At 49.6% G+C, this 24,785-nt stretch overlaps 1 protein-coding gene across 1 annotated transcript in view; it reads left to right on the top strand.

Moving 5' to 3' along the window:
* LOC128722586 (T-box protein H15) overlaps window positions 1-16,222 on the top strand; it is a 40,367-nt gene extending 24,145 nt beyond the window's left edge. The window contains exons 4-7 of the mRNA XM_053816259.1: window positions 3,098-3,383; window positions 10,960-11,204; window positions 11,440-11,451; window positions 15,586-16,222. Coding sequence (XP_053672234.1) covers window positions 3,098-3,383; window positions 10,960-11,204; window positions 11,440-11,451; window positions 15,586-16,105 — 1,063 coding nt within the window. The 3' untranslated portion in view covers window positions 16,106-16,222. The remainder of the gene's footprint in view (window positions 1-3,097; window positions 3,384-10,959; window positions 11,205-11,439; window positions 11,452-15,585) is intronic.
* Window positions 16,223-24,785: the final 8,563 nt, after the last annotated feature.

Raw genomic sequence — 24,785 nt, 5'->3', positions numbered from 1 at the left:
TAAACATCGAATGGCAGAATGCATACGCTTTGACACAAGGATGCCGTGCACAAAGCAGGCTTTGCATCGCGGGAAATGAGAAACGAACGAACGCCACCTCTGGAACGCTGGCAGGATCGAAAGAGAGAACTAACGCAACGATGAGGCTCCAGCGGGCGCCAAAGGGCTAAATCGGTCGGAATGGCGTTTATGCTTGGATCGCATGTGACTTCGTGTTGATTGCTGGCTCGATCCGTTCCGTGCCGCCGTGTGGGCTTCGCGGGCTCGCGATTATGCGCACATGGTGGGCGTTGCGGGCGAAATTGATGCACCCAAGTCAAATAAAGAGCCATCAAAATAAATTTTCTTTGCACATCATAATTCATTAATGCTTTGGCTCGCACACAAAGTTTTTGCGCGCCAAGCCGCTGGGTGGGATGATTTATTCGTTGCCTTCGGTGGCAGGCGGTTTTTGTGTTGCTGATGTTGTTGTTCGAGTTGTGGCTGTGTGGGTCATGAAAATACGATGCTTTGGTGGGTCCTTTTGAGGCTTGTTTTTTTTTGGAATTTGATCCAGTTTCATCGATTGCTCTCTTTTATCAATCAATTTGTACTGTCTATATAGCGAGGGTTTAGTGAGTGTTTTACTTTCTCTAATGAGCTTTTTTGTTTTAAATGGATTCCGTTTGTTTCACAGTAGCCCCCGGTTGGGTGCATTGTGCGCCCCAGAACCGTTCGATTGTTCCGTGCGATGTAACGGCTTGACGTAAAATGAAAGAAAATAAATTGCGAACCATAACTCATCCACCGGTTTAGCCCCCGTGCGGCTCAAACCGCGTGTGTTGCCTTCACCGCGGAGGAAACAAGCTCGGTAATTATTAACAAATTACTCACCCGTAAGCGAGCAAACTGCACGTTAAACTTTCGTTCAAACAAACTCGCCTAATGTGGATCGGAATCGATTACGATGCTAGATGCTGCTCGGTACCCAGTCGGGGCTATTTATCTGGCCACATATAAATATGCCTAGCGCCCGAGCGTTGTACGGAAAACTCAACAATCCAAGACCAACCCCGGGGTTCGGAATAGCTCGAAATGGGCGAGCAAAAAGGCGTTAAATCGAGCGATTGTGTCGAGCTGGGCAGCATGGGCGCCTGGAAGAGCGATCTATTCAATCGCGAAGGAGCAGAACAAGCCTCCAGACCCAGTTACGACGAGCAGCCGGTCCGGACGAACGAAATAAAGGGATTTCAATTTTCCACCTCATTTCGTACAGCCCATTAAGCATAGTGACCATTAATTCGAGTACGCTCTTCCTCGACCGGCTCTTGTTCGGAGCCACGGATTAGGGACAGGAAATGAGTCTCGCTGGTAAAGGGAATCGAGCTGGCGGATCAATTGCGATCCTTTTGGTCGCTTTTTCTGCACTGCTGATGCAACCGATGCAACCGATCGCGCATTAACCGTACGCGAATGCACTTCCGTTCTCGAGGATGACCATTTCCCAGCGAATGGACAGTCACAGGAGTCACGGATGGCTTCGGACGGGTGGGCCATCGCTTTTTTTTTAATGCTGCCCAGCCACTTACTGCAACGCTGGCAATACAAAGTAATGACAGATGTTATTAATTTCTGTTCCCACCTTTTTGCCTCATTACGGTGGCGCTTTTGATCGCTTCGCTCTCGGGGGCGCTCTTAGTTGAGCCACCTTCCCTGGTCTCCTCCATCATGGGTACTTAAATATTATGATATAGCTCAATTTCCGTCTCAAACGTGCAATAGACCATTGCAGTAGTTGGGTTTTCTCTCTCTCGCTTTCTCGCTTTCTCGCTGGGGTTGCATTTCATCCCCTTCCCGAAAGACGTCGCCGGTGTTCGTTTGTTCATTTTCGCCTTCTCGACGATGGAAACGATGCCTTAATTGTGAATTGTGAGCTCACTGCCGGGTGCAAAGGCTCCATTCATCGCGCTCTTTTGGGGCAGCAATTTCTAAGCTGCATTGCCCGATGCACAATGCTCGTTGCACCAGGCAGGGAATTAAACCGGTGTTACGTTGAAATGAGCTCCGCATGTCGTATGGAACCGGCTCACACATCCAATGGGGTGCATCGGTGAAAAAGGGCACAACCCAACAAGAAGCCATACTGCTGACTGTTTCCCGGCGAGAGTGAGCGGGTTCGCCATTTTCACCAAATTAGACCCAAATGAGCGACGGATGGTACAATTACGCCTAACTGATGAGGGTACCATCATCTCGTGCGCCGATCCATCTTCCAAGCGATCCAATTCCAAGCGACCACGACGCCCATAACACACGGACCGATCCTTTTAAGGATCGATCATTTGCGCTAATGACAGATGTCAAAACTCGAGCTGACTCAGGGGGTTTTTTGTTTGTGTTACCTCGCTCATACCTCGCACCATTATTGGCCCGGCAGCTGTAGTACGGGCGGCACACACAAAAAAAAAAGGGTTTCCTGTGGGCTAACCACCAACCAGCATCGAGACAGGGATGTGTGCCGCTTTGTTGCGGCACTTTTCGCGGCGGCACGATCTCCGATCTTTTGTGCAAATTGAATTGTAGCCGATTAATTTCGCCATAACCGGGATGGGGTGGCGTTTAAACGTAACCGCGCCCGGGTTGCCACTTATCATTAGCCCGGGGGGCAATTACTTATGGTAATGATCCGGTTAAAATGATTGCTTTTATTCAATTGAGCGTCGGCCGCGACGGTGGAGTACGGGTGTTGGTTTTTTTTGGCAATGAATAAGATCGCGTTTGTTCGAAACTTCTTTAAAAGGGATTCAAAAGGAGCCCATCATTAGGCTCTAAGTTGCATAAAAGTGTTTGAGTCTTTACCGGCCTGTATGAATCGTGTTTATTTGAATTAACGTGACTAATTGTTTCTCAGTGATGGAACACTAACTGGATTGTGGAATTTCCAAATGTTTTATATTACTTTATCAAAAGATTTTGAGCAAAGCATCCTATAGTATAAGCTTCAAACCTGCGTTAAAAAAAAACCATGAATTTAAAATATTCTTTTCCCCAAACACAAAACTCACGATCGACTAAAAATCTAATGATCACTCCAAAACTGGCTTCATTCCTCTTTCAGCCGCATGTTTCCGACCGTACGGGTGTCTTTCTCGGGTCCACTGCGCCAAGCGACTCCTTCCGATCGGTACGTCGTCCTGCTTGACATCATCCCAATGGACAGCCGGCGCTATCGGTACGCGTACCACCGTTCGTCCTGGTTGGTGGCCGGAAAAGCCGACCCACCACCACCAGCTCGCCTTTACGCCCACCCAGACACACCAATCGGTCCCGAAGCTCTCCGCAAGCAGGTCATATCGTTCGAGAAAGTCAAGCTCACCAACAACGAGATGGACAAGAACGGCCAAGTAAGTAGTACTGGCGTTAGTTCGACGCACGCCCGCGTGTGTAATTCGAGAGTCATCGACGCCACCTCGCCGTAGGTCGTTTGTCGTGTGCCCACGATCGTGTTACTCGCTTGAAAAGCAAAAGCAAACCAGAATCTTCCCCCAATACGAGCTCAATACGTGGCGCCTGCTGCGCTAACGATCCGTTCGATGACGAGTGGCCGTTGGTGCGTTAATCTTACATCCAGACCGGGGCTCAGCCCGTGAACCTCGAAGGGTCAGCTTCGGAGAGCATCCTCTGAGAGCATCTGAATAATTTGGGAAGGTGTAATTTGATCCATCGCCTGGTCCACCAACGATGGCGCTGCGATGATGTTCGATAAACGAAAGCAATATATTCCAGGGCCAAAGCTAAATCATACCCTGACCGTGCGGTCTGCGTAAAGAATTTCCATTTCGAGCGTTGGCTTAAAGATTTAAATGCTCCTTTTGTCGTTGGAGAACCCATAACTCTCTGCTGAACAAGGATTGCTCGTCGCCATGAGATGCTCGATCAGCAGAAAATGCTGACAAACAATTAACACTGGCCGAATTCGTGTATGCTCACTTTCCTAATCCGGCCATAATGATGGTTAAACGATTACTCGAATTCCCCAGTGAAGCCAAGAGCCTGCTAGCGCCCAGTCTCAACGATGCGTGTTGCGTTTGGTACAAAGGAAAGAACTAACGATGGCACACACACGCACACACACGCACACACACATGCTCACAAAATGCAAAGCTCCTCCGGTTGGAAACGCCATCACAAGCGCTAGCGCTGCCGGTCGGTTTGGCCGTACCCCATTTCCATAATTTTCCCATAATCGTAACTTTTCCCGCTGGTCTCGACGCAACGCCACGGCAGCCCGTGTGCTAACGTGAGCCCACGGAAAAGCCATTGGTGGGCCACCGCCGGCCAATTGGTGGGCGCCCAGCCAACCAGACCCACCTTGGGCCCGGCTCGTGGAAGGGAAATTATGAAGACAATTCCGCTCGGTGGCTATAAGTTACCCTTAATTAATACATTTCCAGCGAGGTTTTCGTCCGCGGGGCGCGACCTGAGGCTGGTGCTGTGAACTGAGGGCTTAAGAACCTATTCTCGCCCCCGGCCAAAGAAATGGGATCGAAAGAAAGTGTCAATGATCGTAACTCGCACAGTTTATGACGCTTTCCCATTTGACACCTCCTTCCCTGGTGTGGTGTGTGAAAGCGTGAGCTTTTTTTTCCATTCCATTCTCTGTCTCTCTCTCTCTCTCTCGTTCACTCTCACGCTTCGTCCTTTTCAGCTCGCGACCAAAAGGACTGCAGTGGCGGCAATAATCCTGACGGTAAATGCCGTCGTTTCGGTGTGGCCGAAGAAACGCCCGCCCGTGGTGTTCGGGATACGATTTGCATAATCCTAATTTCGTGATTATTTCGTCGACCTAACACATTCGCACCTTTTTGGCCCCGCCGGGTCTCGCGCGCAACGATACGTTTTTCCTGCGTCGAGTAGGGAAAACCGTCGATGGGAGGCCAATGGAAAATGGGAAAAAGAAAAACCCACCGTCGGCGTCGGTGGCTATTTTCCTCGTTTTCGTGTTCGGTTTTTACGAGCCACACTACTCCACTCTTTCCATCTACATAATTTACTACATATTTCGAATGGGGTGGATGAATTATTAATGCTCGGCCTCGGGAAGGCCCTCAAGGGGGTGGCCATATTGGGGTTTTTTTTTGTGGGTCGTTCTGTGCCACACGTAACTGGACTTTCAGCGAGCTTTTCCCTACGCTTCTCGGAGCCACCGAAGTGAAGTGTGATATTTTGACACCTTATCACGTTCGGGCCGCGCGATGCCCGGAAACGTTGGTCACCGATCGAACCCGCAAAAGGTTGCTCCTTTGGGAGGAGGGATCATGATTCGATTGGTGCGCGCACGGGAAGGCGAAAAAAGAAAATCCTCCAGAAGTCGCTGATTTGAATAATTTCACTCCCTTCGAAGTGGGCTACGGAATGCTTAATGCGCCCACCGGAGACGCACGCCACTAGGCATCGGATCGAGCGTACCGCGAGCAACTCACGCTCATTAATTAACGCGCACCCTTGATTATCGGGTGGGCATTAAATTAGCCTCCGCACGGGTCGCGTCCGGCGACGAGACGTGAATCCTCAACTAATTCCCGGGTGGTTGGTGGCCTGGTCGAAGGGTGGCAAAAATTATGGCTCCATTTGGGAGCCGGTTCGTGTGGCTCGTTGACAGGCGTACATCCGCAATGGGTGCAATTGATCGACACCTGGGTGGTTGGCCAGCAAAGATGGACAGTTTCCGAGGTGGCACCGAAGACGGTTGGTTGCATAATTTGCAGATCGTTATCGGAAACACTTAATTAATCTCACCCTACAGTGGGTGGCTTGTTTCGCGCAATCTTATCAGTTTGGTAGGCTTATCGTAGTGATGGTTGTTTGGAAGGCACCTTTTGGTTGCTTATTAAATGTCTCCCCAATGCGATCGTCACACCATCGTTGGGTGGATCATCAACTTTCGAGCTGCCGCGCCGATGGCAGATTTTAAGTCACTCTCCCCAAGAGTGACCGGCAGATTGGCTGATTCATTGGATTCACCTTCAGGAACTGTAACACCAGCTCACCGACCACTGATCGAAATGGTGTGTGGGCAGCGAGTTTTAACAAGCCATAAATCGAGCTTTCCCCCAGCGTTCGGACGTTCTAGAGCCATTTCTAGCAAACCCCCTGTGAAGCCACCCAGTCATACGATCCGTGCGAGTGGATGGCGCGAGTGCGTCCTGTGTTTGGCGGTGCTGGAGAAACGCCGACGGAACGAAGGACAGGAGCCACCGGTCGAGTTTCCGAGCCACCGTGAGGAAACCGGCGAACTCTTGGGTGGACCGCCCGTGGTGCGCGTTGCTCGTGTCGCTGTAAAATGCTTAAACCCCATGTTGGAACGACATACTTTCGATTCGACGAGCGGCTACGCTGACCTGCTGTGGGCCACGCATCGGAGAAGCGCCTGGAATGTTTGTCACACGTAACCAAAAACCACGCCATGGGTGTGCGCGTGTCGCGGTTTGAGTGCGTGCTTTTTCTGGCGTTTTCTTTTCACTTAGCTTTTTTAGCTCGATGTTCTCGGGAGCTTCGAGAGTTGTGACGGGAAGTGAACGGCATTACAGCTGGAGTGCCTAAAAAGAGATATAAGTAGAAACATTTAGTTGTTGAACGAGCTACAGTTACATGAGGAGATTAGGTGTTTGAAGAGACGATTTTTGGCTAAATATATATTCCTCAAACGTATTCATAAAGTGGATATGAATACCTCGAAGTCACATATTTCCACTTCGTTTGATATCCCGCTGGCTTTAAACCATCTCCAACCGACCAAGAGCTCTTGTACCTTTCCAATGCAGTTATTTGTGTTTCGAAACCATCAGAACATTCTTCTAGTCTTTACAACATGTTGCATTGTACTTAATTCGGAATGTTACGGTAGTGAGGAAGATATATGTTGAAATGATAAGTTATTCGAAGATAAAGGAAGAAGTATCATGACTAGTTTGACATGAAGTATCATGTATTAACAATTATTACTGCAAAATTTTTCGCTAGACAACAAGCTTACAACACACAATTTTGGTAATCAAACAAATTTCATTACCAAATACCAATCAATTTACAAATTGCTCACGTATATTGTATGGAAATATACACCCCTTATTAAACTGCTCACTCCTCCTCGTTTTTCAATTATCAATTATCCCAGTTTTCCTTGCACAATGCAAGGCCTGCTCTATTTCCACATCCTAGCCATTTCCACACGCCAACATCGCATACACGCTTTGCAGCATCCTGAAAAAGCCTCCCCACTGTCACCAAAAAAGCTCGCAACCCAGCGAAGGTTGACAAATTTTCACAACTCGTCTCATTATTAGTTGCGAAGCCAAAGCCCTTGTTGCAAACCCAGCGCCGTTTGCCTCGTTCGCTTGCTTAGCTGTTAAACTTGTTCCGGTCGACGGGTCACGCTCGAATCGATTCCAACCGACAACCGGCGGCGCAAGATCGTTCAAAACCCCTTCGGAAGCGCAAGCGGGCCGGCAAATGGGGCCCGGAAAATGCCTCCCATCCAAAAAAAAAAAAAACAAAAACGAAAGCCCACCCTTCCGGTGGAGTGGCGGAGCGATTCGCAACATCCGGTGACGATAAGATAAAACTTGTAATTAAGAATGTTGAAAATGAACCGTTCTATATGCTGACAAGTTTTTCACGCCAGCTCACGCCATCCTTGCGGCTTGCGGCTTCGCAGTGTGAGTGCCTCGGTTGCGCTCGCGTGTGTGTGTGTGTGTGGATGGTTCCACATAGTCACCACCCTGCTAGGGGGTGAGATACAAAGGATGAAGTTAAATATTGTCTAGAAAGGATGGACCGGTACTCGCTTCTAATCTGAAAGCATCTGCTTCGTTCCATCGCACCAGGATCAGATGGGGGGAGGGGAGGCTGTCCGTGGGGTGGTGATGGGACCCGCGCTGGGGGTATCCTTTCTCGACACCACGGTGAATGGCGTTCCGAGCCAGTGAACCGAACGGACGAGCCCGGCTGCCGAACGAGGAGACGAGCTGTGAAAAGCTGTTAGAAGAATCGATTTGTCGTCGACTTTGGAGCAAAGCGACCGCTCTCAGGACTCGCATCCTCCCGCACAAAGTCCTTGCGTCTGTGTCACGCGCGTGTGGGTGGCCAGAAACGGGGGGGGGGGGCGGGGGGGAGGACCAAGCAGACACTAACACAAGCAAAAGCGATAGGGACTCTTCGTCGGCCAGTAGTTAATCCTTCTTGTTCGCCTGCGCTTCCCAGCACTCTGTGATGGTGGAGCGGTTGCCATGACAACGTGCAGCTGAAACCACCACAAGCTAGCTCCGGGTTTTCCGTGGGTGGTGTAAGGAAGCAAGGACCTTCCTCCCCTCGACACACACACACACACACCCATATACGTGAGTGCGCGTGTGTGGATGTGTAAGCTCCATTCGCACGGCGTGTGGCTTCGACTCTGGCTCTGATTTGTGTTGGTGCAGGACGTTCGTCCTTCGTTCGGTTCCTTTAGTGTGGTGGAGCTGGAAATTTAGAAGGACCTGATAAAGCGCGCATGTCTTCGCCGTAGGACATGGACGCCAGAAGCAGCCGGTGGACGGGTGGAAGAGACCAGGACCGCGTCGACGCCGAGCCGAGTTCGGTTCTATCTGATGGTGCTTAGCATAAAAATGGCTCCACCGGTCGGGGTGAAACGCGCCGGTGGTGAAGTGCTCGCGCCAACACCATGCGCTTGACGGTGGCGAGGTGTTAGCTTGATAAATTAGGTACGAAACATCAGACCTCGGTTCCGGGGACTCGGCCGACTCGGTGGTTGGTGCTGGCGCGCCTGCCTTTTGCGGAAACTGTTGAAGTGTGATGGGTTTCCCGTTTCGGTGAGCAGTTTTTCCCGCAGCTCTAGCGCTCGGGTGGTCCCCTTTTTTCTGCAGGGCGCCAGCATTTTCCACCCTTTTGGTGAGCCATCCGCGATGGAGGTAAATTAAATTTAACTGATGCCCAAATTCGACACGAACGCTGATTGATTCGATCGAGGACTCGCAAGGGTTCACAAGGACATCTCGATCAAACCGGCGGTCTTAAATGTAAAAGCGCTTTCAAATGGAACCCCAGCTGGTGCTTGGCTTCTGTGGAAAATCCCACCACCGACCATCGTGTGTTTGTGTGTCGATAAATTACGTTGATTAGCACTGTCACCGGTGAACGCGAAACGGCGCACGAACACCGGTCGATTGAGCCGTACTCGGGACCGATCCGGTTGCATCGTCGGTTCGCCCGCGCACTAATTACCGGGCAAAATGTCTCTATAAAACATCGCCCATAAATTATGTGGGTTATCTCCCGCGTCCGAGGTGTGGTCCGACAGCCCACCCGCACACCGATCGGGTGGCAGGGTTGCTTTAACACCAGAACCCAGCCGTTGAGGTTGAGTTGTCTCGCCCCGGAAGCGAATCGATCGGCTAGCTGGGAAAACACGAGCGACATAAACTATTTCTCGCTGCTGCAGGACGGGGCCACTTTTTCACGTTCGCTTTTCCATCTTCAGGATGGCCGTTATGTAGTCACCGGGTGGGAAAACCCTCGCCACGTTTTATGTACCACTCTCAGGGAGGTTAAGTTAACGCGCGCGTCGGAACGATGTTCAGGTTGGCTATGTACGCCGGCTAGTGTGCCACCCGAGGTGACGATGTCCGCTGGACGATTTACCGGAACACTTGGTCGAATCGATTTTTCCACTCTCTCTCTCTCTTACTCTCGCTCGGTTTATCTCTCTATTATTGATATTTGCTTTAACGATTCCTCCAGCACAAACGGCCTCGGGCAGGCGGACACTCCCAAGGGAACCTGGCGTGAGGGCATGGAAGCCGTCTGAACGGGTGACCGCCATTTTTGCCCGCAGGTCACCACCATTTTGGTGTGTCCCAGGGAGCAGAACCGGAGTCTCCCCCCCCATCCACCCACACACCCTGTCGCTCACTATCTCGTGGGGACGATATCAATTTCATCAAATCATAATTTATGGATTGCCATTCCCCTTATAAATGGTTTATTCTCTGCTCGTCGGTGTCGTCGTCGAGCCGGTTGTTCGGTTCGGTTTTCTTTGTCGTCATCGTCCTCGTCGTGGTGGGCGGCGTAGTGGGCGTCGTGGTGCTGGTGGTAGTTTGTCGGCTGTCAACTTCACGGCTGTCCTTTTCCACGTCTCGGGGATATCATATTCGAGCGCTTTCGTGGTGTTTGCGCCAAACGCTTCACTGTGTGGGTGCCACCGGGATGATGGAAGGATGCTGTTGCCGACTCGCGTTGTCCTTTTTCCACTCCATGGAGACGTCCGTCGCTTTGGTTTTGTGCCTTTTTTTCTCACCCTCATACGAAAACCTCCTTTGAACGAGGATGTAGCAGACACGTTCTATACGCAAGTGCGCAAAACGTGACTGGGTGGGTCGTTGTGGGTGAGGATTCTCGGATGGATCCCTGCTTCCTGGCGGCCATCATTCGACCCACAACCTCCGGGGGGTGTCCTTTCGCGGGTCGTCCATCTCCGGGCGAGAAGTGAGCTTCGTTTCTTTTTCGATCCGGTTTCGGAGTTTGTGTTGAGTTGTTTACTGCGCATTAAACTTTCAGGATTCATCTGCGTCGATGGGGCCTCGAGGATGGAATGCTGCGAGGAAAATGCTTTCCACCCGATGTGGGGTGGGAGTTTTTATCGTGTTTTCTTTAAATTATGTACAGGCGAGTGGAATACGGATGAGGGCGTTGGGAGTCGTTTCTTTGGTGGGGAGTTTTCAAATTTCTGATAAAAGCATTACTCTTGCGTTGCAGTTGACTGGGAAATATGTGGCGTGGAAATATTTACCCTCCCATGCTGGTGTATTTAGTCTAATTGCGAATGGCGTGTTGAGTATTTCCCATCCACGGGTTTAATGTTTCGAATGTTTAATTGACATTTTTTTTACTGAATTCTTCGTTATCGGTTTATGTCTTCGCCAGATCGTGCTGAATTCGATGCATCGCTATCAGCCACGTGTTCATCTCGTTCGCCTGGCACATGGTCAGAATATACCAACCTCACCGAAGGAGCTCCAAGATGTGGATCACAAGACGTACGTTTTCTCCGAGACAGTTTTCACGGCGGTGACGGCGTACCAGAACCAGCTGATAACGAAGCTCAAAATCGACTCGAACCCGTTTGCCAAAGGCTTCCGAGACTCGTCACGGTTGACCGATTTCGATAGGTAAGCAATCATCGTAGCTCAATGTCGGGAGGATTAGTTGCAATCTGAGGTTATTTTGTGAAAAAGTCAGCTTTCGCTCTACTCAATTGGAAAAGACATCATTAGCAACCGGTTCTATGATGCATATTTATCACGTCTAAGCTAATGTCCTTGCTGCGATATTACGTGCTTATTGCAAGATTTACAATTACCCCAAAAATACCTATTTAAATTAAAGTCCCTTGTTCTGTTTCAGTTACTCTGGCATGTAAGTATTTTTCGCCGAAGCTGAAACAAATGAAGTCACCATCTTGTAATCGTAAATATGAACTACTTTCATTCGCGAGGCTCACTATCTTCGAGCTCGCATATAAATTGTGTGTTGGCTACCTAAACGTAAACTGCTGCATTTTCGAAAACAAACCATGCTTAGTATGAATAATGCTTTTAAATCTCGCGCAATTGTTCTGAAAGTGCTTGAAATTCGTTCGCTTGTCTGCCCATTGCTCTTGCAAAGCTTGCTTTGACAGTTTTGTTTCCATGCGAGCCAAACCTCGAGCGCAGTATGCCCTGGAGCCAGTCTGCTAGGGCTCCCTTGCAAACAGCAAGCCCTGAGCCCTCATCTGCACGATTGAGATGAGAAATAAAATGACGACGTTTTTCTCGCCACGTCTCTCTCTCTCTCTCTCGTTCACTCCTTGAGCTGTGGTGAGCCTCGCAGCGCGGTTTCGTTTTCGTTTCACTAAAGTGTTGATTACAGAGCGGCACATTCGGCACCTCCATAAAGCGTTCGCGCAGCGCAAAAATCGCGCGTTGCGCAAAAGGCGAAAATGCACGAACAGAAGAGGGAGAGGTAGACCAAAAAAGAAAAAAAAAGCCACACTTTGGAGGAAGGCAAAACGGGGCTAAATGACTGTTAAAAGTGGTCGTAATTATTCTGACAACTGTGCTGCGCTGGCCCCCGGGCACGGTGCGCGGTCTCGCTGGGTCTCGCTGGGTCTCGCTGGGTTTTCGCTGCCCAGGCCATGGAAGGAAATCTGTTTCCCCAGGCGCACGCACGGGCGCAGGGTTTCGTCCGGTTTTGGGGCGTTGATTGCCGCCTTTTTGCACCGCGCGGATGCTTAAAGGACGCCGCGAAAACACAAGCAAAAACGGGAAAGAGCCCAGCCAGACTAGGCCGGTTGAAAAGAGTAGGACGAAAAAAACAGTACCATAAAGAAACCCCGCACTGGAAAACCCCACGATGCGCGTAATGATTGATAAAATCCTTACAACACCTCCGTGGTTGCGTGAAAAGCGAGACCCACGAAGGGGGTGGAACAGAACAGGGAGTAAAAAATGAAATAAATGAGCCTCTTTTTGTGCCGGCGGCGGCGGCGGCGACGAAGTCCGTGCGAACGATAAGCCGGGCGAACCGAACGCGTTCGGTGTAGTAATTTACACGAAATTGATGAACTTCGAGCCGCAAAAGCGTAACATGCCGGCTGGGTAATAATTTATGGCTGCCGAGCGAGACGGTGAGCCCCAAAATGTGGCATCCAGCCGCATCGAAGGCACAAGGATCGTGAAGGATCTGTCGCAGATGATGCGCCTGGGAGCGATTTTGAAGCGGTTTCGATCGAACAAACGTCGTTGAAACTGCCAGACAGCGAGACGCAGTGGCGAACTTCGCTGGCTGTATTGGAATGTGCACTGGAAAGTGGAAGTCACCTTTCGTCCTGACGAAGGAGTAAGAAACCCGCTTTTACTTCAGACGATCGCGCTCCAGGAAGATTGATGTTTCAGTTGTTCGACCCGCTGTCAGGCGGTTGCTTGTTGTCTCGAGAGTCAGCCTATTCACCTGCCAATCGTCGAATGCTGCCTAACGCTTCGCTCCAGATGCACGTTCGGGCCGGGCGGAGTTAACATCGATCATACAGTTTTTCCGCCGGCACTGGTATTCTCATTTCATTAAGATAAATACATTTTAATGGGCGGTTTCGCGTGGAGAAAAAAAACGCTATCAAAGTAGGCAGGAATGCTCGAAAACTGATTGACTGCAATGGCGGGAAAAAAGCGCGCACAATTTCACTAACCATTGATGCACCACAAAGTAGTTGCATTTTCTAATTTTTCGTGCACCTTTTGTGCGACCGGAGAGCATGAATTTACGAAATGCATTAGATGCAAGCGCAAAGTAAAACGCACACTGTTCATAAACCACAGTCAATTTAAACATTCATGCACGCTCGCTCGCTGACCATGGTTTGTTAACTTGCAAATGACACGAGGTTTCATCTCGTTTCAACCCACGGCTAAAGGCTAAAGGGCTGATGACTCATTCGCCGTCTCAATCTTGCCGGCCTTCGCGCTTAATTGTACCGGTTAAATTACCTTTTAGGTCGTAATGGTGTGTTGCATAATTCCAAGGCTCGAACAAAAAAGCCGACCCAGCATCGAGAATAAGACGTGCCGTTTCTGTGTGCAGGAGGTTTCTTTCTTGCCGTTGAGAGTGTGTGTGTGTGTGTGTGTGTGATTTATATACCCTCAAAGGAAACGCATCCCCATTTCCCGATGCATTGTTGCTTCGACGTTCGTACGCAAAGAGCGAACGAAACCGAAAACTAAAGCGGTCAAAAAAACAAGAAAAAAAAAAGGTCAATAAGCCAAAGGGGGCGGTGACGGCATCGGCGAAACCCTTTGGCAAAATTAAAGGGCCATCTACCGATCGGGAGTTTCAGTAGGCCGCCCGGTTTCCGCCGGTTCGGGATGTGTTAAAATGCATCGAGCGCGGATGCCGATGCGCGGCACCGGAAGATGATTAGCGGTTAAAGTGCATCTCGATGGCGGGAAAAAAGGCCATCGTCAGGGCAGCGTGCGTGTGCAGGACACGTGATTGGAAACGAATCAACACCGCTATCGGAGGATCGGTGGGCCGTTGCCCCACGGTACGGGCATGGGTTGCGCGTTTAAATGAGCCAGCTTTTTATTTCTCCTTTGAGAACCTGTCAATCTCGGGCGAACCGATTCTGCCTCTTATTTTCCGTGTGGCGAAATGACGCTCTGCAGTTCCCTCGAATAAGGGGCATTACCGTACAGAAACCGAATATAAATTGGATTCAGCAACCAGAAAGCCAGAGAGAAAGAGAACGAGAGATGAGCGGAAGGGAAGAGCCCAAAAAAAAACGCGATGGTCAGATTTTTCATAATTACACCCGATGATAGCAGCTAATAATTGAAGGCTCTAATTTGTTGTGCGCGAGGTGTGAAGGAATCTTCGCGCGGTCGACCCGATCCTCCTCCTTCTGTTGTGCTCCTTTTTCGCGAGTCCTTCGCCGCCGGGTGCCTATCCGCGAGCGTGCAACCGAACGGACGCGTGAAGCCGGCGAACAAAAAAGGAGCGAACAGCCCTTCAGGCTAATATCATCACCAGGGCGGCATTCGAAAATTACAGGGCGGCAGATCGCGCGCGATCGCCCAGCCTGGGTGTCGTTTCTGCGATCCCGTTTGCTTGTTTCTTTCTCTCTCTCTGTCTCGCTCTCACTCGTTCGCAACCCCATCAGGCTTCGAAGAATCGTCCGGTTTTCGTGACTGCCGAAGATGTTGCACTGCTTGGAATCTCAGCCCAAGAGTGGGCTTCGATCGCTGCGAGCCTCCGTGGAGCCGCTTGTTGGAGGTTTCCCATCCCATCCAGACTGGCCCTTTGCTGGGCGGGCCAGCAACGATCGTGGGGTGAGAGAACGATCACGAGAGCTGTGTGGTGCCCTTTTATGCTACCACTGCCTTTTGCCTCGCATCATCTTGCTGCTTAGTTAGCTGCTTGCTTCGGTTCGATATGCGATCGGTTGGCTGGAATGGTGAGGAAAAATCAAAATTGATCGCACCGAACGCAACTGACCGTTCGCCGGTGCAGTCTGTACCGATCACGTGAATTGGTTTATGGTCGTGTGAAATTGAAAATGAAGCGCAGTTTATAGTTATTTAATAACCGATCGTGGCCGATGCGGGCCCTTTGTCGGTGGCGGCGGTATCGCCATTTTGCGCGACCCCAGCCACGGAAGATTAGGCGAAAAAGTGCTGAAGATGATGATGATGATGATGATGATGATGACGATGCTGGTGATTATGGTGCGTGGAAAAGGTTCTCGGTATGGCCGTGGGTGTGTCCGAGCGAATACGGAGGGAAAGCAATACCTCGGGGAGGATAATATTGTTCCAAATTAAAACCATCCAGCATCCAGCGGACGTGTTGGTTTCAATCAACTCCAAGCTCATAAAATAACAATAAGAAAATAAGGAAATCAATCCGTTTGCTTGAGTGTTATTTTGTTTTCAATTGATTTATTGTTTCTTTGAAATTCATTCAATTTTTGCATGAATCTAATGAACGTTTTTCTCCCTCAATCACTTTCATCACTTTCAGGGACCCAATGGATGCGCTGTTACTCGAGCAGCATCTTCGTTCACCGATGCGCCTATTCCCAGACCCGATGGCGATGGCGCAGTTCGCCTCCAGCCAAGATCCGGACGGTTCCGCCCAGGCAGCATTGTTCGAGAAGGCTCGCCAACATCTCCAGATGTGGGGTCGCTCGCCCTACAGCGAACTGCTGCTCCCACAAATGTACCAGCGGGCTCCTGCGAATCTTGGAGCGCTTAATCTCGGCCTTTGGCAAGCAACTGGTGGTCAGTGGCCACCTCAGATTCCACCCGGATTCCTTCAACAAACAGCTTCCCTAGCAGCCGTCGCCGCAGCAGCTTCAGGAGGCCAAGGACCTCACACGCCACCACCGACGGCGGCTGGTTCTACTCCTTCTCCTGGCTCGGGATCACCATCACCAAATGAGATGAGGGCTAGGCAGCTGGGAAACCGATTCAGTCCTTATCAGATACCTCCGCAGCATGGACCACATCCTCCGGGATCTTCCAGGACACCTCCCAACTAGCGCTCGGTGATGGTCACGCACACAGTGTAGATACAAGCGAGCCGGTGTTGTACATAGTCGAACGTAAGGAATAGTTTGCTGCAGCAAAAGGGGAAAAAAAATCAGCTTTGGAGCCGCCACCGGTTCGGTAATTGTTATTTATTTTAGCCTTAGAATATAGAAACTGGCCCGGAGATTTTGTTTCCTTCTGTTAATTTAAATCGCTAGCAGTATGTCACCTTTAAGTTGTAAACGTTACACGAGCATGAGTAAGTCGATGGTAGATGATTTTTGGCACCCTGACACTGTGGTGCAGATGGATTTATGTTGTACGACTTGAAAAACCACACAACCGGTGATTCCAATGGAGCAAATATCAATAAACGATGACATCGAGAATGAGCCATTGGGTTGTGATTTATTTCAATCCGAAAGAGAAAACTGTGTACGATGTAAGGACGCAAGAAATGTTGTTTGATCGATCCTGTCACGACAGTATGGGAAAGAAAGAAATGTCGGTGAGTGCTCATAGTCAGCAGATTGATTTATTGAGTGGAGCTTCAATTTGTTTATTAACTTCCACCAACCACCTGGGTGTGCGTTCTCCGGCTGACTGGCCGATTCTTATCATCGAAACGCAACTCGCCAGGGAGGCAGCCATCGAGCTAATAGCAAAAACCTCAACATCATGCGTGTGAATAATTTACCAAGGCTACCGGAGATCATGGCGACCTGTCATAAATCATATAGCCCTGAGCGCGTCGCTGACTTGGATGAGCAGTTCGATCCCTTCTCGCAGGCCTACTTCGATTGCGATTTCTCCAAGGTATACTTTCTCGGGCACTTCGTCAAGGCCCAGCACGAGCTGTTCCGGGGTTAATGTGATTTTTGCTTGCTGCTCCCGAAGGGTTGGCAGAGTGACGCAAACGAGCATCAAATGACGCGTATGATCTGAGCCACGCGACCAGCACACGGGCCGTAAGGGCTCGCATCCCTTCAGAACCGTCGGCAGTTAATCGGCTGGGAGGGCTTCGAAGGGTCGAGCCTAGTTTTTTTTTCCCGTCGCGCCCAATAAATATCATTCGATACGCGTTCGATCTGGTGGCGGTGTCTGTTTCGTTTTGTTAAAATTCAATTTAACAGTCTTAAGGGATTTCGGATGCAAGGATGCGTCGCTGATTATTGGCGGTGACTCGGGTCGTCACGTGCCGCCGGTGGGTCGGTTTCATCGCAAGCTCATCCGAAAAAGAACGATGGCCACCGTACCATCAAGGATGGCGTGAAATTGGGCCCGCTCATCTGCCCCGGCAAGTGTCACCGCTCGTTGGCGCATCGTTAATTTATACTCAACACGCGCGACCGGCCTGCACCGGCCGATGGAAAGCCGTCAGAATGGCCGCGACTGACGTGCGGTGCATTCGCGCAGCTCGAGTTGTCGACCACTTTCGCTTTGGTGCATTGTTAATTGTCACCTTTTGGGTATCCCTTTAGTGAAGTACGGGGAGTATGGGGTAATGTCCTGCGGCAATCACGCGAATACCACGCCGAAATGCGACCCCGATGGGCCATTAGCACCGCAATTGCATCGCCGCCGAAGATGACGCGCAAATGAACGCGAGTACGCTCACGGGGCGGAAAAAAAGGATAAAGTAACGCCGCCATTTTCAGATGCGCCGCTCTGTTCGCGGTTGGATGCTGGGTTTCGAGTGTGGGGGGGAGGTCAATTTATCATTTTTTCCCCACCATTTAGCACCGCAATTGACCGCAACGGTTGGTGCGCGAATTGGCTTTGTTCGACAATCGCGCGAATGGCACGCATTCTCACTCACTTGAGAACTCAATTAAACTGGCCTCGTGGTCGGGCTGGCTTTCGTGTGGAGTGAAAGATGCTCGGTGGTTTGGGTGGAAAATCGCGCTGAGATGAAAATTATTTCACTCGAGAAGCGCGTAATTTGAGCGCTTAAATAAGACATGAGCGTTGTCATTTTTAATCACGACGTGCGGTAGTTTAAGAAGCCGTGCGTTTTAATGAAGAATAATGACGATTGTCTGAGAGAATGCACTTTGAAAATTGCATTTCTGGTGTTTGGGTTACCATGGGTTTTATTCCTGAAAGTGAAGAAATTAAATTCAAGACAGCAAAACCGACATTATTCAACGAGTCGATTCAACCAATCCTTTGACTTTCCTACTCTAACAGCAGACATTTTGCAAATATATCCTCACCAAAAATTAGCAGCCCGAATTTATTTCAAAACCTATCAAACCTACTCACTCCTTCCAGGCGGCTAGAGAAGCCCGGGAAATGACCAGAGGTCTGTTTCTGTCGCCGTCAATAATTCTCGACAAAATGGCAACCGTCAAACCAGACGTGGTGTAGCCGATTGCACCCATTGCGCCGTGGCTCATAAACTGTCAAACTCGACCGGTTCGTCCTGCCAGCCCGGAAACCCTTGCCCACGCGTGAAGGATGGGTTTCCATTTCGATGCTCCCAAATCCGGCCTAATTCGATTGACATTTCATCCCGTCGCTTTTAACGGATTGACACCGTCGAGAGCGAACCGTGTGCATGGCACACTGCGCTTAAGTGGCTATTTTGGAATGCATTTTTGCTCTCATGCTCCCCCCCACAGACACAAAGCAGGCTGTTAATTGAGTGCACGCGGTCCACGTGTGTGTTTGTGTGCGTGTTTATGGAGCGATCCGATTTTTTGACGTTGAACATTACGTGCGAGGAATTAGGAGGAGGGCTCGAGAAAAAAAAGCCACCAGCGCAAAAGACAAAACTGCCATCCCGCCCATTGCAGCGAACGCGGTTGCATCGGTTATGCAGCGAGAGGCAGCAAAAAGTCCCGCATTTGGAGCCAAATAAAAACCCGCCTAAGCTGGAAGCTCGTTCGAGTGACAAAGCGTCCTCGTCCTCGTGATGGTTGGACCGAGGGCCGAGTACACGGGTGCAACTGGGGACGGGAACAAGCTGCAAGTGTCAAGTTTCGGTCGGTGCATCGTCAAAGCGAGCCGCACTTTAGCTTGGCCTTTGGCTGGCATGGCCAAAATGAGACGGACAGGTGTGGAGATTTGAGTTGTTTCGATTAAAACGGATCCTACACCGAATTCGGGGACCCGCTCGATGGGCATGGACGGGACCGGCAGCGACCGGTCGAAGGGACAAAACGATCCATGTCCGTTAGGATTAATTGATATAGATTAAAAGGCCCGGTCGGGTGATCGAGCGAACGAGCGAGCGAGCGTTAGACACATTTAGAGTGGTTGCCTCTTCGGGCCCAGGGCCTGTCAGGTGTCGGGAACCGACGTTTTGCCGCTCCAGGTGCCGTTTTTTGTCAGCTTCATTATCCAAATAATGTGACAGTTTTAATGGACCCGGGATCATCCTTCGCCTCGGTTCCGGCTGGCGGCTGGAAAGGGATAAATGGTTCGTTCTGTTTTGAATCGAGCCTGTCACGATTAGGACGCGATTGACGTGACCTCGGTGGAGTTTTCGGGGAAGGCTGCACTGGGGTTTTGGGTAGCTGGGCAAAGGATCAAGGCCTGCATCCCTTTTGAATGGGTGACCGGGTGGGAAAGGGTGTTTGTTTTAGGTTTTATTAAATTATGTTCCAAACAGACAAGCACGCTAAACCCAACCATCAGGAGAAGCTTATTTCTCACGGTGCAGGACTTCGCTAGATTGCGTTTATTTGACTCCTTCAAAATGTTGCTTATCTCGTGTACAAGGACATTCTTCTTTGCATGCTCCATGTGACTGATACCTCCGAAGCAGGATATACGCTCATATTAATCTTTCTGCGAGCACCAGGCGCCTCTTTTTTCTGCATCAGCGAAATCTTGTTTTATTGTTTTGCCTCTCTGATTTGTTTCACCCATGACGCGGTGTTTTATGGGCAAAAATTGCAAAGCGTCGTTCCGGTTCGCTTTCGTCGCTCGCATCGAATGGCGGGTGTCGTAAACAAAAAAAGGGAGAAAAAGGACACCCCCAAGGATACGCACGCTGCGCTGCCTGCTTTCCTTAGGCCGGGCCACTTGGAAGCGATTTAACTTTAAAATCTCATTAAGTGGAACAAGCCGAATCAAAACAGAATCTAAATCTCCACGAGGGACTGCGCCACCGAAGGGGAATTCTTTTTCCCGTGCTATTATTTTTCGTTCCGTTCCGCTCCTTTAGTTGCGAAAGTTTGTGTAACCAGGAAGTGAGCGGTGCGTTTTCTTTTTTGGGTTTATTTTTTTGTCTCACTGACTTTCTACTCCATCACCGATCAGCTCCATGAGATTGTCCCGTCGTCGTCGTAGGCGTCATAAATGGAAGGCGTTTGGGTTCGGTCGGGAAAACTCCCAACACTTCGGCAAGTTTTTTGATGGCTTCGTCGAGGCGCTATTTTTCAACAGCAACCGCCCGAATTCCGCCCGAAGGCCACCCCACGAGATTCCCGGCTGATGGGACGGGACAGAAAAAAAGGGGTTGAAAATAAGATGTTCCGCTAGATAAATCAGGCCGCATCCTCGGGCTGACTTCACACCCTTTGGGAGGGCCAGGGCCCAGGGTCCCTTGCCGGTTTCAACCGCCCGCCCGCCCGTGATAACAATCGTTGTCGCGACCGTTAAACGGGGGCCGATCGTCGGCGTTCGGGTGCAGAACGCGGGACCGAGAAAATTGGGTCGGGAAATCCTTTTTTCCGGCTCAGTCCCAGCCCGGTTTACGACCGCATGGGTTCCTACACACCCGAATGCAAACGCAATTTACGGAGCACGGGGCCTTACGCCGTGCCTCGCGTGTGCCTGTTTTGCGCTTTAACACGCTAGCCGCCGGGGAAAATCCTATCCACCCGGGTAACCCTTTCGACGCGCGAGCCTGGCTTCGTGGGATGAAGCCGTGACACACGCACGCCTCGCACGCACGCATACTATCCCGGGGGCTTGCGTTGTTGACCGGGGCAACGTGTCAATTGGAGTGAGAAAGTGCGAAAATCATCACAACAATCCGATATCCGATCGGTCACGGGTTTGGGAGAGAGATGGAACCGGGTGCGGCGTGGAAGGGTTATCTTTTTCCACGCGAAAAAGGGGTGTGAAATTATGGCGCACTTCCGAGCCGGTAGCCGCACATGTGCCGATGCCGATGCCGGTGCACGGTTTGACGGAAACGGTCAAATTGGGTAAGCCGATTCAGCGTAAGAAGCCCGACCAAAGGACCGGATCTGGGGTTTTGTGATTTCGGTAACTAGCGAAGGGTTCTCGGCTTTACAGGAACACATTTTGATGCCAATGGGGCGGTAGATTAAAAAGCCATCTTATCATAATTACGCTCAAATTGAGCCAAACTGTAGGCGATGGAGTGTTGGAATTAAATCACGAACTCCTGAAAAATGTAATATGTTTGTTTCACATGTTATACGTAAAAATGGATGTGTATATGTTATACATTTCATTATGTATTATAATTTTGTTCACCTGATACATAGAGTGGTTAAATGTTTGTTCCTCTAACGACGAGTAATTGTTAAAAATAGTTAAGAGGAAGCGCTAAACATTGGATTTGCAAATTCCAAATACGACGCATTTCCAGTACGTTTGTTCTCTTCATACATTGTTAGAGAAATTTCATAGAATCAAAGATGTTTTAAAGGGTGAAAATTGTGGTAGATTTCACGATTTCTACGGCAAAAATACAGCCTCTATAATGGTATGCTCTTAGCATGCCACTAGGAACAAATATCAAAGTTTATAGCTAAAAAGTAAGAATTTGTTTTGCTGTAACATGCTTCTACTTCTTATGTACCCCCTTTTCGAATCATGCCAAACTTTCCCATCGGTTTTTGAAAGGCCTTAATACACACAGCCCCAAACTTTCCCATCAGCAAATTGTTGAATGACGCGAAAATGGCTTCCCGAGATACTCGCGATGCCATCGACTGTGGCCTCATCTTGCTTGAAGTGCGTTGCGTGAAGCGTAAGCATGAATGAGTCCATTATTTTCGAATATACCTCTCCATCACGCCTTAAGCTTGGCGTGAAATTGGCTAACCGTTCATTTGGTAGCGCTGGAAAACGGTGCTCGAGTTATTGAAGCTTGCTGGAAGAGGAACACGGTTTGATCCGTTCCTCAAAAACAACACAAAAGGCGACGAATGAGTTTCACCCGGAACAACCAAACTTCCACTTCGAACTCCACTCCATTAGTGGAGAAGTCGGCCTCCAGCCGTGGGGAAGCTCGGTATCAATTCGCGAATGTCGACAGCTGCTCCCTGAGGATCCTTCAGTTTCATCCACCACGACCCGGTTTTTTCCCACTGCGGACGCAAATGATGTAAGCGATTCGTCTATGTTCAGCTTACTTCCAGCCGGTTCTCAGTCGCGTCGCGGTTTCACGTCTTAATGAAGAGGGGAGGCTCATTTTAATAGATAATTATAGAGCGCAATTAATTAAGAAATCAGAAATAGATTAAATGCGAAGCTCGACTGGCGTTCGACGTTTGAACATTCGTTCCGTTTCCATCTACTGCGAGTCGGACTTATTTTCAGCGGGCGCGTTTTGCACAACCTTATTAATGGTATTAGTTATGGAAGTGAGTTTTTCTTCGCAAACACGCTCTGGCGCTTAGCACATTTTCCCGAAAAAGCCATCGTGCATGGCGCCTTGGGAAGCTTTTCAATGTCCACTGGGCATCATCATGAGATTTCTGGTCCAGTTCGGGATCATCTTGGGATCCTCCCTCGCGCTCCATTGTGCGTCGAAGGGCTTGAGGGATGTGTTTTGATCGGCTCGAGAAGCCGAAGGCGCTACGCGTGAATGGAGCCTGCCGATGCGGTCAGTTTGATGAGTGTGGGAATTGATTTTCTCGCCATCCTGCGCTTTTCTTTTCCCCGTCGACTTGCGGTCGCACGGGGAGTTGATTTGACTCCCGTGTCATGGTTGAAACGGAGTCAATGGCTAGATTGAACAGTTAATCGAAACCGTTTGGCACCTCTTGAGTAGCGCTTTTTCAGGGGCTGAAATGCAAACAAAACTAGTGTACGGTGGGCTAAATCCTTGCGTAAGGTGCGTTTGACGGCGTGAGAATTCGTTTGATCGTGGCCACGCAACGGCACGGTGTCGGTAAGCGATGCTAATTATACAGTAAAGTATGGAAAGCTGGACAGAGGTTGATCGTTGGAGAAGCTCGGCAATTTTGGCCGCTCGTGGTCGGACTCTTTTCGAGAGTTTTATAGTGCGGGTAATTTGCGTAAGCTTGTGTTTGAACTTAAGATGACAGTTGAGTTTTGAAAAACTTATTCAAAACATAATATAGCATGTTATAAATGAGTGGTTGAAGAAATAAAAAAAGACTCAAACTTATATTATCAAACAGTTAAATTGCCCGGAAATAATGAAGTGCTCTAATATAGTTTGAAGTATGGTTGGCTCAATACTATTGCTGTTGGTATATGATATATGTGTCGTTATGTTGATATATAAGATTGAAAGTAATATTGCTCTGCTTTGTGCCTTCCTTTACATGAGTTTAATTTCTAAAAAGCCAACCTGAAACAACATGAGCTCTTCACATATTTGGATATAGAAATTGTTAATCACTGAACGTACATCATATAATGTTATTCGTTATTCTAATAGCAACGGCTTTTCGCTTCAAAATCGACCATCGTTCATCAAGCAAAACCAAAGCGCTAGTGGATAAAAATAGCTCAAGCGCAGTCGCTTCGATTCACCAAAATCCAAACTACTCATTCGTAGAAATCCCCCGCGTTGATCGCATTCCCGATCGCATTCCACCGGCAGCTCACAACCGGCTGACAGTGATAAAAGCCAAAATGCTTCTCCGCTCAAGCGAACGTCCGTCCGTCAACGGGGGTCAAAAAGATTGACACAACCCTTGCCGTGGCTGCGTTTGCGGCCACATTTTGGACGCAAACACACACACACACACGTGGATCGTACATTTCCGCTTGCTCGTCCGTGTTGAAACGGTCCTGTTGTTCGCTCTGTCGAGGCAACCGATGAGGGGCGGATTTTTGGGATCGCTAATGAAAACAAGAACTAGCCCAAGAACTAGCGAAGCGCTGCTAGACAGCCGACCAGCAGGGTGGAATGCCGCGATCGGAATATTTTTAATATTTTCAACACATCACCCATCAAACCGTCGTGGACGGACGCGAGCCTTAATCGCGATCCCCACGATCGGGGGCTACTACCGGGCGCGGGATTCGTTGACCACTTTCGGAAGACACGCGGCCGTTTTGTTCGTCTTCTTCTATCGATCCCCAAATGGACTCGCGTGGAGGATTGCTTGGGGTTGATTTTTGAAACGATTTCCGCAGAAGCTGCCTCAGCGATCGAGATCAGGTTCTCGATCGAGTCCTGTCGCTGATGTGGGTATGACTACCGTGAAATGAGCCATTCGCTCTCTCATTCCCGCAACCGGTTGAGCACTATTGCTCTCGCGCTTGTTCTTAGCCTGCTTGGATTGAAAAATACGAAAAAATGATGCCCGCTCGAGTCACTGCTGCTCTTGACAGTTGAAAAGATTCTTGACGAGAATTTGAATTTTTAATCAACCCTCCTTCGGTGGGGGGTGCTTTGGTGCACTGCGCGTTAAAAAGAGAGACAGAGTGAGAGAGAGAGAGAGAAAAAAAGCGTCCGAAACCGAAAACCAACACCCGGAAGGCCTGGCCTGGCCAGAAGCGCAC

This window comes from Anopheles nili, chromosome 3 (assembly GCF_943737925.1).
Source record: "Anopheles nili chromosome 3, idAnoNiliSN_F5_01, whole genome shotgun sequence".
Taxonomy (NCBI): domain Eukaryota; kingdom Metazoa; phylum Arthropoda; class Insecta; order Diptera; family Culicidae; genus Anopheles; species Anopheles nili.
Note: the sequence above shows the minus strand (reverse complement) of the source record. Positions and strands in the feature narration are given on the sequence as shown.